The sequence below is a fragment of the Perca fluviatilis genome, chromosome 5 (genome assembly GCF_010015445.1).
Source record: "Perca fluviatilis chromosome 5, GENO_Pfluv_1.0, whole genome shotgun sequence".
Taxonomy (NCBI): Eukaryota; Metazoa; Chordata; class Actinopteri; order Perciformes; family Percidae; genus Perca; species Perca fluviatilis.
This window is the reverse complement of record NC_053116.1, coordinates 36,541,409-36,561,278: the sequence shown is the minus strand read 5'-3', so window position 1 is coordinate 36,561,278 and position 19,870 is coordinate 36,541,409. Positions and strand designations below refer to the sequence as shown.

General features: G+C 41.9%; 1 protein-coding gene and 2 pseudogenes across 2 annotated transcripts; all 3 read left to right on the top strand.

Annotated features, from left to right (window-relative positions):
- Positions 1 to 1,319: 1,319 nt before the first annotated feature.
- LOC120559361 (C-C chemokine receptor type 6-like) lies at positions 1,320 to 3,749 on the top strand. Of its 2 annotated transcripts, none has more exons than XR_005639240.1 (2): positions 1,320 to 1,371; positions 1,820 to 1,890. XR_005639240.1 is itself a non-coding variant. In XM_039801025.1 (2 exons), exon 2 carries the CDS (start codon positions 1,882 to 1,884, stop codon positions 2,983 to 2,985), a length of 1,104 nt encoding a protein of 367 aa, XP_039656959.1. In that variant the 5' UTR covers positions 1,347 to 1,371; positions 1,873 to 1,881; the 3' UTR covers positions 2,986 to 3,749. The 2 variants fall into 2 exon arrangements, 1 of the variants encoding a protein (XP_039656959.1); XM_039801025.1 differs by having other exon boundaries at positions 1,347 to 1,371; positions 1,873 to 3,749.
- Positions 3,750 to 8,415: 4,666 nt separating this feature from the next.
- Positions 8,416 to 9,479, top strand: LOC120559041 (annotated as a pseudogene).
- Positions 9,480 to 14,471: 4,992 nt separating this feature from the next.
- On the top strand, positions 14,472 to 17,716 carry LOC120559360 (annotated as a pseudogene).
- The last annotated feature ends 2,154 nt before the right edge of the window (positions 17,717 to 19,870 follow it).

Genomic DNA, 19,870 nt, shown 5'->3' with positions numbered 1-19,870 from the left:
GTCTTACATATAATCTGAGGGGAGGGTTTTTGAAGAGATATGGCTTTACTCTACTGTATTGTGAATCAAACCATAAGTTTTTTTTTTATTAAATACTCAACAAGACAGGAGGAAAGGTACACATACCTACACAACACTGAAGATAGACATTAGTAATAACGATGAAGAAATAGAAAGTATATCTGTGTTGGTGTTTATATCACTAATGTGAGAGCTCTGTGTCCCACATCAGCATCAAACAGTTGATCATGTCACATACTGTATGTAAAAGTTGATATGGCTGATGTGATCTACTGCAGTTTGTGAGGCTTATCAAAAAGGATATGATTGTTCATGATGTTCATTTTGCTGAACTTAAAGGAGAGAACTGTGTCAACTTTGGAATTTTTTTTTACAATGTTTGCTGTGAATCTGTTTGGTTTTTATTTATTTATTCATAAGAAATATATTAATGCAGATCTCCTTTTCTGTGTATCACAAAAGGTACGAGTGTTAACAACAGCCGTGTTTCCATCAACGTATTTTTATGCGCATTTTGAAGTATCGCATTGGAAAATGTTGATGGAAACGGCAAAATTCGATCTCTTGAGGTGGTTTTTTGTCTTTTTCGAAAAAGAGTTAATGCGCAAAATGGGAGATGGAAACAGCTTTGCCGAATAAGTTGTGACGTAGCGAACGTGTAAGTCACATGACTATAGTCGCGGTATCCATCGGATGGGGGAAGGATCGGGATACGGGTCCCCTCCAGTGCGCCGTAAACTTGTGGCACAAGGTGTGTGGTGGAGTTGTGGTGCGCTGTAGCCTGGGCCTCAGCCACGTCGGGTAAATTGACAAATTGGTTTAACAGCTTGAATCGTTTGGCCCTACACACCGTGTATACACAGCGGTGAACGGTTGTCTCGCTGACACCAAATGTCTCTGCCACAACCCTGGATTCTGCACAGGTGGCCAACTTGTACAAAGCTACCTCTCACCATTTAGTCAAGAGCTTCTAAACTCTTTGATTTAGCAAGCCGGTTTGCAATCTACAACCATGTGTAACCGCAAGCTGTGACCAAACTACTCTTTGCGCAGTCTTCGCTCTAAACCAGTTGATGGAAATGCTTCTAATTTGCGTTTTCTTTTTTTTTTTCTTAAAAGTTCGCTTAAAAATTCGCTTGAGAAAGTGGTTGGAAACATGGCTGTTGTTTGTATTGCAGTTTTTTATCCAAACTAGACAAACAATACCAGGTTTGCTTGTATCAACATTTGCACAATGTCTTTAAAAGCAGCTCAGCTGACAAAGAAATGCTTCCTCCAGGCTGTAAACCAGTTTGACCAGCTGTCGACATATGATCACTGCCTCGCATTTCTCCGCTGGCTTCCTCAAAGGTGCGTGATTGATTTTATGTTTTAAAATGCAAATGTTTACATCTTCAAAACTTCAGGACTCCAGTTATATTTCTGATGTGCTGGTTTCTGAGACCCAGATCATCAAAGCTCTTAACAAAACTTTAATAACTGAACCTTATATATACAGATTGACTTCTTTTCAGTGTCATTAAGTCAACTTCTTTTCCACTGCCACCAGCTGTCATGTCTGTATCGTACTGTAAATATGAAACTACAGCCAGCAGTTGTTTACTGTAGCTTATCTTAAAGACTGGCTGTTGTCTTAAATTTCATCTGCACCAAACCTCATTAAGTAAATTAGAAAAATGAATTTGACTGCAGTAAAATATCTTTAATTTTGTGTGTTTATGTTTTCCCTTTTTCATTACTGAAAAGCTAAATCTTTTATCAGCAACACTGATATCAAACTACTGAATCACTCCATCAGAAATCATCACTGCACAGTTTGATGTTCTCTCTCTGATCTGTGGACATTTACAGTGGTAAAAGATGGGCAACTCAGAGGAGGAAATGTTCTACCAATTAGATTACGACTACAACGACACTGATTTAGACTACCTGATTGAAGCACCTTGTTCATACCAGAACACGCACAGCGTTGAGCTGGTGGTCATACCGTATGTCCACATCATCATCTGCATCCTGGGCTTCGTAGGGAACAGCCTGGTGATCGTCACTTATGCCTTCTACAAGAGTACCAAGTCCATGACGGACGTCTACCTGCTGAACGTGGCCATCGCAGACCTGCTGTTCGTGGTGTCGCTGCCTCTTATCGTCTACAACGAGCTGTCGGCGTGGCCGATGGGGCCGGTGGCCTGCAAGCTCCTGCGCGGCTCCTACAGCGTGAACCTGTACAGCGGCATGCTGCTGCTCGCCTGCATCAGCGCCGACCGGTACATCGCCATCGTCCAGGCCCGCCGCAGCTTCAGACTGCGCTCGCTGGTGTACAGCCGCCTCATCTGCGCTGTCGTCTGGGCCTCCGCCTTACTGCTGTCCGTCCCAACCTTCTACTTCTACAGCTGGTACCAGCCGTCCTACAGCATGGACGCCTTCATAGAAGAGGAGGAGAGAAATCAGACCTCCGGGCCTACACAGTACATCTGCGAGTTCAGGTTCACAGACGAAACCACAGCGTTGAATACCAAGATGGCGGTCCCCAGCACCCAGCTGGCCGTGGGCTTCTTCCTGCCGCTGCTTGTCATGGTCTGCTGCTACACCGCAGTCATCGTCACCCTGCGTAAAGCCAGAAACTTCCAGCGGCACAAGGCGATGCGAGTGGTGCTGGCCGTGGTGGCGGTTTTCATCGTCTGCCACCTGCCCTACAACGTCACGCTGCTCTACGACACCGCCAACATGTTCGAGCTGCAGTCGTGCCAAGAGTCGGACATCCTGCAGGCGGCCAAGACAGTGACGAAGACCATCGCCTACCTGCACTGCTGCCTGAACCCGGTGTTGTACGCCTTCGTCGGGGTGAAGTTCAGGAACCACTTCAGGAGGATCTTCCAGGACCTGTGGTGTCTGGGGAAGAGCTACAGCGCCCCGCCGCTCGGTGAACCGATCCAGCAAAAAAACTGCTCGTCTTTCACCATGTGAGGACACCTGGCAGGTTCATGTGTTGACTAGAAACTTCCCTCCTTGGACCAAATATCCAGAAACTTTCCTCGTAGACCCAAAGGTCCAGAAACTTCCCTCCTAGATCCAAAAATCCTGAAAGTTCCCTCTTAGACCCAAAGATCCAGAAAGTTCCCTCCTAGACCCAAAGATCCAGAAACTTTCCTCCTAGACCCAAAGATCCAGAAACTTTCCTCCTAGACCCAAAGATCCTGAAAGTTTCCTCCTTCCTCCTAGACCCAAAGATTCAGAAAATTCCCTCCTAGACCAAACAATCCTGAAAGTTCTCTCCTGGATCCTGAAAGTTTCCTCTTAGACCCAACAATCTCTGCAGATCTCTGGAGGTCCAAACCTGCTCTATCTCTCTTTCAGTTAAGGGGTCCTGGGGTTAAAAAACATTGAAGACCCCTGATTTAGAGACTTTATTTTGGTTTCTGGTCAAAATTCTTCAGCCCCGAACATGAAGCTGTTTTATCTGCTGCGACTCTTCAGAAGCTTTTCTGTTTAAACCGAATCAGAAGATTTTCAGTATTAAAAACTGGTCGGCTTTAGATTTGCCAAATGTCAAATCAAATGTCAGATGAACTCTCTGTAACCTCCAGTAATGACTGTTAAGATTTTATTCTTCTGATGTTTCTTTTTGACCTTGCTTTAGACTTAGTTTCCTGTCATATTTAAGTTATATCCGTTTATTTTTTGTAACATTGAAAGCACAGTAGAGAAACTGATGAATGTAATATTGTTTATTTGTGCAGTAAAGATGTATATGAATACATTTTTTTATTGCAAGCTGTTCTTTTTATTGATTTATAAAGTCCAAAAATAAACAACAAAGGTAAATTGTTCTCTAAACTTGAGACCAACACTGTAATTCTGCGTGTCAACACCAGATGACAGCATCCTCAAAGATTGTGAAGAGGTCTCACTCTTCAGCTCTTTCAGGAAAACATGTTATCCTCCCAGATCACTGTTGTTTTAATTTGTGAAACCTAATTCACAGTTCATAATCTTCAGTGGTCTGAAGGAAATTGTTTGGCACAATTACTTGTTACGATGGAAATGTTCAGTGTAGGGGAGAGTGGGGTAAGATGAGCCAGTGGGTAAGTTGACCCACCCCGTTTCTAGGCAACTATGCACATTTGGTGTCAGGTGACCATACGTTCTGAAGGACTCCATCATTTCTATTTTGCTGAGAAGCACATGGGACAAGAGGTAAGTTGTTGTTTTTCACAAAAACACTTTTTTGCTTGTTAATTGCAGGTATACTAGCTATTGTGCCAAAGCAAATGTATCTAGGTCTAAAGTTCTGTATGGAACATGTTGGTGATTTGTCAACATATAAAACCATGTGAATCATTAAGCTAAAGGTTAGCCTGAATTGCTAAGCTAGGTCGTTTTTACCAAAATGGTGACTATGGGGCAAAGTGAGCCAGAGGATGTTACGAGAGCTACAGCCTTCAACAAAACTACAGTCGAGGGGATTCTTTGACAATCTGACCAAAAGTGATGGACAGGTGACAGAATTAATATATTCCATAATATTAATACAATTGAATGGCAACTATAGCAAGATACAAGAGTAAAGTACAAGAAATTGGCATTTGTATACTTATCAGCCACACTTACCAGGATATGTATTCAGGGCTGTTTAGTATGATTTTAGCATTGCTTTAAAAGCGTAACGATTCAGATTTCTTTCATCATGGCTCTTGTCTTTGTTTTATAGGTTTAAATTCCCTGAATGATGTGCTGAAGAAGCTTCCTAAACCTCAAAAGGTTGGAGAAACTGCAAAGAGGAAGTAACAACTCATATTTCTCTGCAACCTTGATGGATGGAATGTCCAGTTGTCATTTTCATTGTTCTGAGGTCTGGAAGTTCAAACTGTTCTTTTCTTCTCACAAGTTCAAAACTGTGGTTGGAAATTAGAACTGAGCACACTGGAGGGACGTTCTTTCTGCCAAACACTGTGTCTGTGTGTGTGTGTGTGTGTGTGTTTGGACATGACTTGATTAACAGCATAAGAAATACAACATAAAACCATTTGTCTTGCTCCTGAAAACTATGCTGGCAGTCCTTCACTTAGCATAAATGTTTTATAACTACTGTTCATCAATACAAAACATAAAAGATTAAAGGGAAAATTAAACTTTAATTGGTTTGTTTTGTGTTGTTTGAGGTAGCTTTATAAAAAATTAACATTGTTTGGAAAGGTATGTGTATTATTAAATTCTTTTTTTAAGAGCCAAGTTTTTTTTATACTTGCATTAAAACGTGAAAAAAAGGATGGTCAATTTACCCCCAGATGGCTCAATTTACCCACTGAGTGGGATCAACTTACCCCTAGCCTTTTATCTCAATCACTAACGTGAGAGCTTTGTGTCCCGCATCAGCATCAAACAGTTGATCATGTCACATACTGTATGTAAAAGATGATATGGCTGATGTGACCTACTGCAGTTTGTGAGGCTTATCAAAAAGGATACGATGTGTTCATTTTGCTGAACTTATGGGAGAGAACTGTGTCAACTTTGGAATTTTTACAATGTTTGCTGTGAATCTGTTTGGTTTTTATTTATATATAAGAAATATATTAATGTGTAATCTCCTTTTCTGTGTATCACAAAAGATACGAGTGTTAACAATAGCTGTCTTTCCATCAATGTATTTTTATGCGCATTTTGAAGTATAGCATTGAAAAATGTTGATGGAAACGGCAAAATTCGATCTCTTGAGGTGGTTTTTGCCTTTTTCGAAAAAGAGTTAATGCGCAAAATGGGAGATGGAAACCGCTTTGCCGAATAAGTTGTGACGTAGTGAACATGTAAGTCACATGACTATAGTCACGGTATCCATCGGATGGGGGAAGGATCGGGATATGGGTCCCATCCAGTGTGCACTTGTGGCACAAGGTGTGTGGTGGAGTTGCGGTGCGCTGTAGCCTGGGCCTCAGCCACGTCGGGTAAATTGACAAATTGGTTCAACAGCTTGAATGGTACGGCCCTGCACACCGCGTATACACAGCGGTGAACGGTTGTCTCGCTGACACCAAACGTCTCTGCCACAACCCCGTATCCTGCACAGTTGGCCAACTTGTACAATTCTACCTCTCTCCGTTTAGCCAAAGAACTTAGCTTCTAAACTCTTTGATTTAGCAAGCCGGTTTGCAATCTACAACCACGCGTAACGACACCTTGTGACGAAACAAGTTTATTTGCTCTAAACCAGTTGATGGAAATGCTTCTAATTCGCACCTTCTTTTTTTTTCCCTTTTGTGCAACATTTTAAAAGTTCGCTTAAAATTTGCTTGAGAAATTGGTTGGAAACATGGCTTTTGTTTGTATTGCAGTTTTTTATCCAAACTAGACAAACAATACCAGCTTTGCCTGTATCAAACAATGTGATTTGCAACTTGATTTAGGAATGCATGCCATTTGAAGCTTAGGTCATCCTGTAGGTCTCATCTTTCTTCAGTATGTGACAGATTCTAAAAAGTTAGACTATTTGTTTCTTTATAATAGGCATACATAAATCACAATCATACTAGGCTAAATATAGGCTACCATCTGAGCCTGCCCAGCGGTAGGAAAAAGACACAGAGATGTAAGACACCGGGTCTCCTTACAATGATTTTGGTACTCATCTGTAACCCCTCCCCCTTCCCTCAGGGCTCCTCCCACACACATACGTGCACAAGCACCACACGTCGCTGCTTCAGAGCAGAGCGGAGTAAGGACCGCAATTTCACTCATCAAAACTACATCATGGTCGTTTAATCCATTAGTCTTGGGAGCTGTAACTCAGTGAACTTGTTTCGGATGCGTTTTTGGGGCAACATTAACCAATGTCTGGTGCTCTTTGGATTCGGTGATCCATTTATTCCATGGACCCCTCGTGCGATCTAGCACCTTCCCAGGGTTGGGTCAGATTACTTTGAAATGTAATCCATTACTGACTACAAATTACATGGCAAGTTTTTTTAATCAGTAACGTAATCAGTTGGATTACCCAAAACATGTAACATAATCTAATTACTTCTATAAATATGCACCTTAAGTACTGATCTGTATTGAATTGGTCAATGAATTCTCATTTTATTTTTGTTTTTATTTCATTACATCTGTATGAACGTTACCTAACCTAACTAACAAGTCAAGTGATGTTACAATGAATCCCAGGATAACGTTAAGAGATCCATTAAAAAATCCAATATAACATTATGAGCGGTCGACAGAACGTTAAGCCTAACCATCGCTACCATGATCAATACTGATGTGGCAAATGCAAATTTAACCTTCACTTAATGGTGAAATAACTGAAACCATTAGTTTATCATCATTGGACCACCTGATAGCTAGCAATGTTTGAATGATGCCGAGCATGTTCCTGTAATGTTAAAAGGAACACGCCGACTTATTGGGACTTTAGCTTATTCACCGTAACCCCCAGAGTTAGACAAGTCGATACATACCCTTCTCATCTCCGTGCGTGCTGTAACACCCTAAAACTATCTCTAGTTTTCCCAGGCCAGTTGAGATGTAACTGGGGGGTGAAAGTCGTACAGGGAGGAGGAGGCGAAATGGCTCCGAGATGTCTCTTGTGTTTTTAGATTGCCTGTGAGAAATGCAGAGTCATGTTAAGCCAAGTGCGTGTGTGCTGTCACTCTGAAGATGTATTTAAGCTCAGTGTTCCTATTCACTCATTGAAGAAACTTTTCCACGCTGAGCTGATGTGCTTTTTGTGAAATCGTGTTCCTCCTGTATTTGCAAATACTGTATGTCTTATTACAAAAACCTAACTTGGTTTAGTCTTCGACTGTCTTATTTGTTTCACTTCTCTAAACTTTCAAAATTTTACTTCTGCAGCAAAAGAAACTTCCCCAACACATGATTAAAGTATTGTTTCAATTTCACAATGTCTTTAAAAGCAGCTCAGCTGCCAAAGAAATGCTTTCTCCAGGCTGTAAACCAGTTTGACGAGCTGTCGACATATGATCACTGCCTCGCATTTCTCCGCTGGCTTCCTCAAAAGGTGTGTGATTGATTTTATGTTTTAAAATGCAAATGTTTACATCTTCAAAACTTCAGGACTCCAGTTATATTTCTGATGTGCTGGTTTCTGAGACCCAGATCATGAAAACTCTTAACAAAACTTTAATAACTGAACCTTATGAAACTACAGCCAGCAGTTGTTTACTGTAGCTTATCTTAAAGACTGGCTGTTGTCTTTAATTTCACCTGCACCAAACCTCATTAAGTAAATTAGAAAAATAAATTTGACTGCAGTAAAATATCTTTAATCTTGTGTGTTTATGTTTTCCCTTAATATCAAACTACTGAATCACTCCATCAGAAATCATCACTGCACAGTTTGATGTTCTCTCTCTGATCAGTGGACGTTTACAGTGGAAGAAGATGGGCAACTCAGAGGAGGAAATGTTCTACCAATTAGATTATGACTACAACTACACTTATGTTGACTACCTGGATGAAACACTTCTTTCATACCAGAACATGCACAGCGTTGAGGCGTTGGTCATAGCGTTCGTCCACATCATCATCTGCATCCTGGGCTTCGTAGGGAACAGCCTGGTGATCGTCACTTATGCCTTCTACAAGAGTACCAAGTCCATGACGGACGTCTACCTGCTGAACGTGGCCATCGCAGACCTGCTGTTCGTGGTGTCGCTGCCTCTTATCGTCTACAACGAGCTGTCGCCGTGGCTGATGGGGCCGGTGGCCTGCAAGCTGCTGCGCGGCTCCTACAGCGTGAACCTGTACACCGGCATGCTGCTGCTCGCCTGCATCAGCGCCGACCACTACATCGCCATCGTCCAGACCCGCCGCAGCTTCAGAATGCGCTCGCTGGTATACAGCCGCCTCATCTGCGCTGTCGTCTGGGCCTCCGCCTTACTGCTGTCCGTCCCAACCTTCTACTTCTACAGCTGGTGCCAGCCGTCCTACAGCATGGACCCCTTCATAGAAGAGGAGGAGATAGACCAGACCTCCGGGCCTACACAGTACATCTGCGAGTTCAGGTTCACAGACGAAACCACAGCGTTGAATACCAAGATGGCGGTCCCCAGCACCCAGCTGGCCGTGGGCTTCTTCCTGCCGCTGCTTGTCATGGTCTGCTGCTACACCGCAGTCATCGTCACCCCTGCGTAAAGCCAGAAACTTCCAGCGCACAAGGCATGGCGCGAGTGGTGCTGGCCGTGGGGGCGGTTTTCATCGTCTGCCACCTGCCCTACAACGTCACGCTGCTCTACCGCACCGCCAACATGTTCGAGCTGCAGTCGCTGCCAAGAGTCGGACATCCTGCAGGCGGCCAAGACAGTGACGAAGACCATCGCCTACCTGCACTGCTGCCTGAACCCGGGTGTTGTAACGCCGTCGGGGTGAAGTTCAGGAACCACTTCAGGAGGATCTTCCAGGACCTGTGGTGTCTGGGGAAGAGCTACAGGCGCCCGCCTCGGTGAACCGATCCAGCAAAAAACCGCTCGTCTTTCACGCGTGAGGACACCTGGCAGGTTCATGTGTTGACTAGAAACTTCCCTCCTTGGACCAAATATCCAGAAACTTTCCTCGTAGACCCAAAGGTCCAGAAACTTCCCTCCTAGACCCAAAAATCCTGAAAGTTCCCTCTTAGACCCAAAGATCCAGAAAGTTCCCTCCTAGACCCAAAGATCCAGAAACTTTCCTCCTAGACCCAAAGATCCTGAAAGTTTCCTCCTTCCTCCTAGACCCAAAGATTCAGAAAATTCCCTCCTAGACCAAACAATCCTGAAAGTTCTCTCCTGGATCCTGAAAGTTTCCTCTTAGACCCAACAATCTCTGCAGATCTCTGGAGGTCCAAACCTGCTCTATCTCTCTTTCAGTTAGGGGTCCTGGGGTTAAAAAACATTGAAGACCCTTGATTTAGAGACTTTATTTTGGTTTCTGGTCAAAATTTCTGCCCCGAACATGAAGCTGTTTTATCTGCTGCGACTCTTCAGAAGCTTTTCTGTTTAAACCGAATCAGAAGATTTTCAGTATTAAAAACTGGTCGGCCTTTAGATTTGCCAAATGTCAAATCAAATGTCAGATGAACTCTCTGTAACCTCCAGTAATGACTGTTAAGATTTTATTCTTCTGATGTTTCTTTTGACCTTGCTTTAGACTTAGTTTCCTGTCATATTTAAGTTATATCCGTTTTTTTTGTAACATTGAAAGCACAGTAGAGAAACTGATGAATGTAATATTGTTTATTTGTGCAGTAAAGATGTATATGAATACATTTTTTATTGCAACGCTGTTCTTTTATTGATTTATAAAGTCCAAAAATAAACAAAAAGTAAATTGTTCTCTAAACTTGAGACCAACACTGTAATTCTGCGTGTCAACACCAGATGACAGCATCCCCAAAGATTGTGAAGATAGGTCTCACTCTTCAGCTCTTTCAGGAAAACATGTTATCCTCCCAGATCACTGTTGTTTTAATTTGTGAAACCTAATTCACAGTTCATAATCTTCAGTGGTCTGAAGCGAAAATTGTTTGGCACAATTACTTGTTACGATGGAAATGTTCAGTGTAGGGGAGTGGGGGTAAGATGAGCCAGTGGGTAAGTTGACCCACCCCCGTTTTCTAGGCAACTATGCACATTTGGTGTCAGGTGACCATACGTTCTGAAGGACTCCATCATTTCTATTTTGCTGAGAAGCACATGGGACAAGAGGTAAGTTGTTGTTTTTCACAAAAACACTTTTTGCTTGTTAATTGCAGGTATACTAGCTATTGTGCCAAAGCAAATGCATCTAGGTCTAAAGTTCTGTAGGAAAATTTTGGTGATTTGTCAACATATAAAACCATGTGAATCATTAAGCTAAAGGTTAGCCTGAATTGCTAAGCTAGCTCGTTTTTACCAAAATGGTGACTATGGGGCAAAGTGAGCCAGGGAGGATGTTACGAGAGCTACAGCCTTCAACAAAACTACAGTCGAGGGGATTCTTTGACAATCTGACCAAAAGTGATGGACAGGTGACAGAATTAATATATTCCATAATATTAATACAATTGAATGGCAACTATAGCAAGATACAAGAGTAAAGTACAAGAAATTGGCATTTGTATACTTATCAGCCACACTTACCAGGATATGTATTCAGGGCTGTTTAGTATGATTTTAGCATTGCTTTAAAAGCGTAACGATTCAGATTTCTTTCATCATGGCTCTTGTCTTTGTTTTATAGGTTTAAATTCCCTGAATGATGTGCTGAAGAAGCTTCCTAAACCTCAAAAGGTTGGAGAAACTGCAAAGAGGAAGTAACAACTCATATTTCTCTGCAACCTTGATGGATGGAATGTCCAGTTGTCATTTTCATTGTTCTGAGGTCTGGAAGTTCAAACTGTTCTTTTCTTCTCACAAGTTCAAAACTGTGGTTGGAAATTAGAACTGAGCACACTGGAGGGACGTTCTTTCTGCCAAACACTGTGTCTGTGTGTGTGTGTGTGTGTGTGTGTTTGGACATGACTTGATTAACAGCATAAGAAATACAACATAAAACCATTTGTCTTGCTCCTGAAAACTATGCTGGCAGTCCTTCACTTAGCATAAATGTTTTATAACTACTGTTCATCAATACAAAACATAAAAGATTAAAGGGAAAATTAAACTTTAATTGGTTTGTTTTGTGTTGTTTGAGGTAGCTTTATAAAAAATTAACATTGTTTGGAAAGGTATGTGTATTATTAAATTCTTTTTTTAAGAGCCAAGTTTTTTTTATACTTGCATTAAAACGTGAAAAAAAGGATGGTCAATTTACCCCCAGATGGCTCAATTTACCCACTGAGTGGGATCAACTTACCCCTAGCCTTTTATCTCAATCACTAACGTGAGAGCTTTGTGTCCCGCATCAGCATCAAACAGTTGATCATGTCACATACTGTATGTAAAAGATGATATGGCTGATGTGACCTACTGCAGTTTGTGAGGCTTATCAAAAGGATACGATGTGTTCATTTTGCTGAACTTATGGGAGAGAACTGTGTCAACTTTGGAATTTTTACAATGTTTGCTGTGAATCTGTTTGGTTTTTATTTATATATAAGAAATATATTAATGTGTAATCTCCTTTTCTGTGTATCACAAAGATACCAGTGTTAACAATAGCTGTCTTTCCATCAATGTATTTTTATGCGCATTTTGAAGTATAGCATTGAAAAATGTTGATGGAAACGGCAAATTCGATCTCTTGAGGTGGTTTTTGCCTTTTCGAAAAGAGTTAATGCGCAAAATGGGAGATGGAAACCGCTTTGCGCCAATAAGTTGTGGTGACGTAGTGAACATGTAAGTCACATGACTATAGTCACGGTATCCATCGGATGGGGAAGGATCGGGATATGGGTCCCATCCAGTGTGCACTTGTGGCACAAGGTGTGTGGTGGAGTTTGCGTGCGCTGTAGCCTGGCCCTCAGCCACGCGGGTAAATTGACAAATTGGTTCAACAGCTTGAATGGTAACGGCCCTGCACACCGCGTATACACAGCGGTGAACGATTGTCTCGCTGACACCAAACGTCTCTGCCACAACCCCGCATCCTCCGCACAGTTGGCCAACTTGTACAATTCTACCTCTCTCCGTTTAGCCAAAGAACTTAGCTTCTAAACTCTTTGATTTAGCAAGCCGGTTTGCAATCTACAACCACGCGTAACGACACCTTGTGACGAAACAAGTTTATTTGCTCTAAACCAGTTGATGGAAATGCTTCTAATTCGGCACCTTCTTTTTTTTTCCTTTTGTGCAACATTTTAAAAGTTCGCTTAAAATTTGCTTGAGAAATTGGTTGGAAACATGGCTTTTGTTTGTATTGCAGTTTTTTATCCAAACTAGACAAACAATACCAGCTTTGCCTGTATCAAACAATGTGATTTGCAACTTGATTTAGGAATGCATGCCATTTGAAGCTTAGGTCATCCTTTAGGTCTTATCTTTCTTCAGTATGTGACAGATTCTAAAAGTTAGACTATTTGTTTCTTTATAATAGGCATACATAAATCACAATCATACTAGGCTAAATATAGGCTACCATCTGAGCGCCTGGCCGGGTAGGAAAAGACACAGAGATGTAAGACACCGGTTCTCCTTACAATGATTTTGGTACTCATCTGTAACCCCTCCCCCTTCCCTCAGGGCTCCTCCCACACACATACGGGCACAAGCACCAACGCCGCTGCTTCAGAGCAGAGCGGAGGTAAGGACCGCAATTTCACTCATCAAAACTACATCATGGTCGTTTAATCCATTAGTCTTGGGAGCTGTAACTCAGTGAACTTGTTTGGATGCGTTTTTGGGGCAACATTAACCAATGTCTGGTGCTCTTTGGATTCGGTGATCCATTTATTCCATGGACCCTCGCGCGATCTAGCACCTTCCCAGGGTTGGGTCAGATTACTTTGAAATGTAATCCATTACTGACTACAAATTACATGGCAAGTTTTTTAATCAGTACCGTAATCAGTTGGATTACCCAAAACATGTAACATAATCTAATTACTTAACTATAAATATGCACCTTAAGTACTGATCTGTATTGAATTGGTCAATGAATTCTCATTTTATTTTTGTTTTTATTTCATTACATCTGTATGAACGTTACCTAACCTAACTAACAAGTCAAGTGATGTTACAATGAATCCCAGGATAACGTTAAGAGATCCATTAAAAAATCCAATATAACATTATGAGCGTCGACAGAAGCGTTAAGCCTAACCATCGCTACCATGATCAATACTGATGTGGCAAATGCAAATTTAACCTTCACTTAATGGTGAAATAACTGAAACCATTAGTTTATCATCATTGGACCACCTGATAGCTAGCAATGTTTGAATGATGCCGGCATGTTCCTGTAATGTTAAAAGGAACAACGAACTTATTGGGACTTTAGCTTATTCACCGTAACCCCCAGAGTTAGACAAGTGCGATATACATACCCTTCTCATCTCCGTGGGTTGCCCAAACACACAAAAAAATTTTCTCTTTTCCCCCCTTTCCTTTTCCTCTCCCACAACAAACAAAAAAAACTCTTTTTTCCGCCAGTTGAGATGTAACTGGGGGGTGAAAGTCGTACAGGGAGGAGGAGGCGAAATGGCTCCGAGATGTCTCTTGTGTTTTTAGATTGCCTGTGAGAAATGCAGAGTCATGTTAAGCCAAGTGCGTGTGTGCTGTCACTCTGAAGATGTATTTAAGCTCAGTGTTCCTATTCACTCATTGAAGAAACTTTTCCACGCTGAGCTGATGTGCTTTTTGTGAAATCGTGTTCCTCCTGTATTTGCAAATACTGTATGTCTTATTACAAAAACCTAACTTGGTTTAGTCTTCGACTGTCTTATTTGTTTCACTTCTCTAAACTTTCAAAATTTTACTTCTGCAGCAAAAGAAACTTCCCCAACACATGATTAAAGTATTGTTTCAATTTCACAATGTCTTTAAAAGCAGCTCAGCTGCCAAAGAAATGCTTTCTCCAGGCTGTAAACCAGTTTGACGAGCTGTCGACATATGATCACTGCCTCGCATTTCTCCGCTGGCTTCCTCAAAGGTGTGTGATTGATTTTATGTTTTAAAATGCAAATGTTTACATCTTCAAAACTTCAGGACTCCAGTTATATTTCTGATGTGCTGGTTTCTGAGACCCAGATCATGAAAACTCTTAACAAAACTTTAATAACTGAACCTTATGAAACTACAGCCAGCAGTTGTTTACTGTAGCTTATCTTAAAGACTGGCTGTTGTCTTTAATTTCACCTGCACCAAACCTCATTAAGTAAATTAGAAAAATAAATTTGACTGCAGTAAAATATCTTTAATCTTGTGTGTTTATGTTTTCCCTTAATATCAAACTACTGAATCACTCCATCAGAAATCATCACTGCACAGTTTGATGTTCTCTCTCTGATCAGTGGACGTTTACAGTGGAAGAAGATGGGCAACTCAGAGGAGGAAATGTTCTACCAATTAGATTATGACTGCAACTACACTTATGTTGACTACCTGGATGAAACACTTCTTTCATACCAGAACATGCACAGCGTTGAGGCGTTGGTCATAGCGTTCGTCCACATCATCATCTGCATCCTGGGCTTCGTAGGGAACAGCCTGGTGATCGTCACTTATGCCTTCTACAAGAGTACCAAGTCCATGACGGACGTCTACCTGCTGAACGTGGCCATCGCAGACCTGCTGTTCGTGGTGTCGCCCTCTTATCGCTTCACAACGAGCTGTCGCCGTGGCTGATGGGCGGGGGCCCGTGTTGCCTGCGCGCTGTTCCTACAGCGTGAACCTGTACACCTGCATGCTGCTGCTCGCCTGCATCAGCGCCGACCACTACATCGCCATCGTCCAGACCCGCCGCAGCTTCAGAATGCGCTCGCTGGTATACAGCCGCCTCATCTGCATCGTCGTCTGGGCCTCCGCCTTACTGCTGTCCGTCCCAACCTTCTACTTCTACAGCTGGTGCCAGCCGTCCTACAGCATGGACCCCTTCATAGAAGAGGAGGAGATAGACCAGACCTCCGGGCCTACACAGTACATCTGCGAGTTCAGGTTCACAGACGAAACCACAGTGTTGAATACCAAGATGGTGGTCTCCAGCACCCAGCTGGCCGTGGGCTTCTTCCTGCCGCTGCTTGTCATGGTCTGCTGCTACACCGCAGTCATCGTCACCCTGCGTAAAGCCAGAAACTTCCAGCAGCACAAGGCGATGCGAGTGGTGCTGGCCGTGGTGGCGGTTTTCATCGTCTGCCACCTGCCCTACAACGTCACGCTGCTCTACGACACCGCCAACATGTTCGAGCTGCAGTCGCCAAGAGTCGGACATCCTGCAGGCGGCCAAGACAGTGACGAAGACCATCGCCTACCTGCACTGCTGCCTGAACCCGGTGCTGTACGCCTTCGTCGGGGTGAAGTTCAGGAACCACTTCAGGAGGATCTTCCAGGACCTGTGGTGTCTGGGGAAGAGCTACAGCGCCCTGCCGCTCGGTGAACGGATCCAGCAACAAAACGGCTCGTCTTTCATCATGTGAGGACACCTGGCAGGTTCATGTGTTGAATAGAAACTTCCGTCCTTGAACCAAATATCCAGAAACTTTCCTCGTAGACCCAAAGGTCCAGAAACTTCCCTCCTAGACCCAAAAATCTAGAAACTTTCCTCATAGACCCAAAGATCCTGAAAGTTCCCTCCTAGACCCAAAGATCCAGAAAGTTTCCTCCTACACCTAAAGATCCCATAAGCATGGGAAATGGGGGTGCTGCAGCACCCCCTGGTGGTGAAGCTTTAAAACTGCGACGACAATAAAATGATAGCTTATAAATATCTCTGGTTGTTGTTTCTGTTCCACAACCTTTTGTATATCATGTTTGGGGTGTGGCATGAAGAGAGGGATCATTTTAGTTATTTTAAAATTATTTAATTTATGTGTGTTCTTAAAGAACTTGCTCGCTTTGTATCAGTTCTACATCCACAAAAAAGAGGGCTCTTCACCGAGCTGATCCACTTGGGCCTCTGTTTACCAGTGGCTACTGCTGGCTCCGAAAGGTCTTTCTCAGCTCTTCGCCGCCTGAAAACCTGGCTCCGTAGCATTATTACTCAGAGTAGACTTTCACACATGGCACTGCTTCACGTCCACAAAGACATTTTGGATGATCTGGATATTCAGGGTCTCATGGCAGAGTTTATCAGCCGAACTCCAAATCTACGTTTGGTGTACCGAAATCATTGTAAGGTAGAGACACGGTGTCTTACATCTCTGCGTCTTTTTCCTACCGCTGTGCAGGCTCAGATGGTAGCCTATATTTAGCCTAGTATGATTGTGATTTATGTATGCCTATTATAAAGAAACAAATAGTCTTACGTTTTAGAATCTGTCACATGCTGTCGGAGAAGAAAGATTTTGCATAGTCTGTTACTTTGTGGCACTTAGGCCTTTTTTTGGCTGTTATGCGGTTTATGAACACTTAATCTACTTGTGGTTGTTTTAACATAAAAACATACATTGTCATCTAGAAAACCGATCTTGGTGCATCAAGTTCGTTTTAACAGACATTTTGATTATGCATGTATTGCTAATAATATAATTTACATTGGGGCTTATTACTGCATTAACTAATGGTAAAATAGACACCTTAGTTAACTGTGATTAACATTTAGTTAAGGCATCAACTAATGGTAACTAATGCATAAATTAATACCTTAGTTAACATAAGCATTGTTAATAAAGGTTTATTAGACAATTTATTCAACTCTTAATAACGGTTAGTTAATGCTTATTAATGCATTAACTAATGCTAATTAATGTACCCTTCTTGTAAAGTGTTACCTAAATAATATTTTAGTTTATATGCACGCATTCACACAGATATTTAGATAGGCCTACTTTTTATATCGCTAGTTTTTGGAGTTTTCTGTGCAGTAGGCCCGATGTTGGCATATAGTTTGCACGTACCGTCAGCTCAGCTGGACTTCATGGAGGGGAGTGCTTTTTAAAAAGAGACAGAGGTAGAGTGGTCTGCAGAATACAGAGCCTGAGTAACATAGTATCTTTAGACTCTATGTGGACCGTGGACCCCACGTAGTCACTACTAAATGGTTTAGGGCCAAAATACATTTCTGATCTGCTACTACACTATGATCCACCCAGACCTCTCAGGTCGTCTGGGACAGGTCTACTTGTTATCCCCAGAGGCAGAACTAAACAGGGGGAAGCAGCGTTCAGTTTTTATGCTCCACATATCTGGAACAAACTCCCAGAAAACTGCAGGTCCGCTGCAACTCTCACTTCTTTTAAATCCAGGCTGAAGAACTATCTTTTTAATGTTGCCTTTCTTTAAATAACCTATTTTTAACTGCTCTCTTTAAAATTCTTATACTACACTGTACATTTTATTCTTGTCTTTTAATGATTTTAAATTGTTTTTAATTATTTTCTAATTGCTCTTTACATTTTATTTTTTGTCTTTTAATGCTTTGAAATTGTTTTTAATTGTTTTCTAACTGTTTTTTAATGTTTCATGTAAAGCACTTTGAATTGCCTTGTTGCTGAAATGTGCTCTACAAATAAAGCTGCCTTGCCTTGCCTACACCACATGCATGTTTAACTTTTAAACATGATTTATAAAATCATGCCAACAATTACTAGGCTATTTTAATAGCGTATTATTCTATGCAAAAAAAGGTATGTATAAAGGCTTTAGGCCACCCTACACGTTATTGTGGGCCCAGTTTAATATGCAACTTAATTTTGTACAATATATATAGTAGGGGATCCCTGGTCTCTCTCTTTCTCTTTCAGTTAAGGGGTCAAAAAACATTGAAGACCCCTGATTTAGAGACTTTATTTTGGTTTCACGCAATTCACGCAAATTCAAGCTAGCAACAATAACCCTTAAAAACTCTTAAAACAACTATACAATATCAGTCCTTTTAAATCAATATGCTGACAGACATAACATCATAGCAAACAAAAATATAAACAAAATAATACCACAATAAATGCGTTAAGTTTGGCTAATAAAATGAGGCAAAAGAAATTACAACTAAAATCTTTTTTTTTTAAATTGTAAAACTGAAATCTGAATTTGTGACCATTGAAAATAAATAATCAAATTCAGCTTTTAAAATGGCAAATCACAAAATTAATATTTTGTTTTCAAAGAAGTGCATTCAAAGTAAAATAGTAAGTCATTGAATAAGTATTTAAATACATGTGTCTCTGATTTGCTTCCGTACGGTTGCTGCATGAAACTAAAATGAATAGGATGTAAAGATGCATCATCTTTCAAAGTTGGTTGAAAAGTTAAGTGTGCATGTAGAAGGCACATTTTTATATAAAACATTTGTTTGTTTTTTGGTGTTAATGTTGTAATATGTATGATGAAGGAGGAACAATGTTCTCACAGCGTGAAAGGTCCTGGGTTAGGACTCCATCAAGTATACAGAGTTGTTTCTGTGTGGAGTTTAAAGGTTCTCCCTGTTTTTCCTTTCACCATCTTCAGACAGGTGAAGTTGTAAAACTAAGAGCGTTTTCACACCTGTAGTTTGTTTGCTTTGGTCCGAATCAGTGGATGAGTTTGTAACCTTGGAGCGATGCCCCCTTGGTCCTGTTTCAGTTCACACAGAGAAAAATCAAAGCGAACCAGAATGCGTCACTACAAACCACGCAACGTTCACTCCTCTTAAGGCCCGGACACACAGAGCCGATAATCTGCCGTGTGACAGTCTGGAGAGGTCGGTGACTCGAGTCTGTTCGGTGTGTTCTGTGCCGTCGTCCGTCCGAGGGGCCGTCGGCGTTCATTTTGGCCGATTTGACATGTTGAATCAGCGGGGCGGGCACTGCCGGCAGTCGGACTTAAATGACCCATCTGATTGGTGGAGAGCTAACCAGGAAACGGGGAGCGGGATGAGCGTGACTAGAGTCTCTCTAAATCTGACCAAAATCTTTTAAACTGACCTTCAGATTCAGCAACTGCACGGCCTGTTTCTCTCTTCAAACGTTTTCAGAAACACGTTTCGGTTAACTATTTTAGTACAATATGAGATTGTATTCTGAACGAGCCGCCATGACAGTCTGGCTTTGAATTTTCGGAGAAACCAGACCCCCGTGACGTGTTCGTCCAATCAGCTGCCGGTTTTCATTTTTGGGCGACAATACTTATTAGCGCCGCCTGCTGTTATGGAGACGTATTACGTCACACTGCTTTGGTGTGTTCGGAGGCACTTTTTTGACCAACTCGGGGAGACTGATCGGTCCGACTGCCTTTTCTGCCGACGGTCGGTCGTCTGGTTGGTGTGTCTGCAGCTTTATTGGTCAGATGATTCAGGGGCGGGAGCAAGAAAC

Coding starts and splice junctions, on each gene's coding strand:
- LOC120559361 (XM_039801025.1), top strand. CDS start 1,882: ATGGGCAACTCAGAGGAGGAAATGTTCTACCAATTAGATTACGACTAC.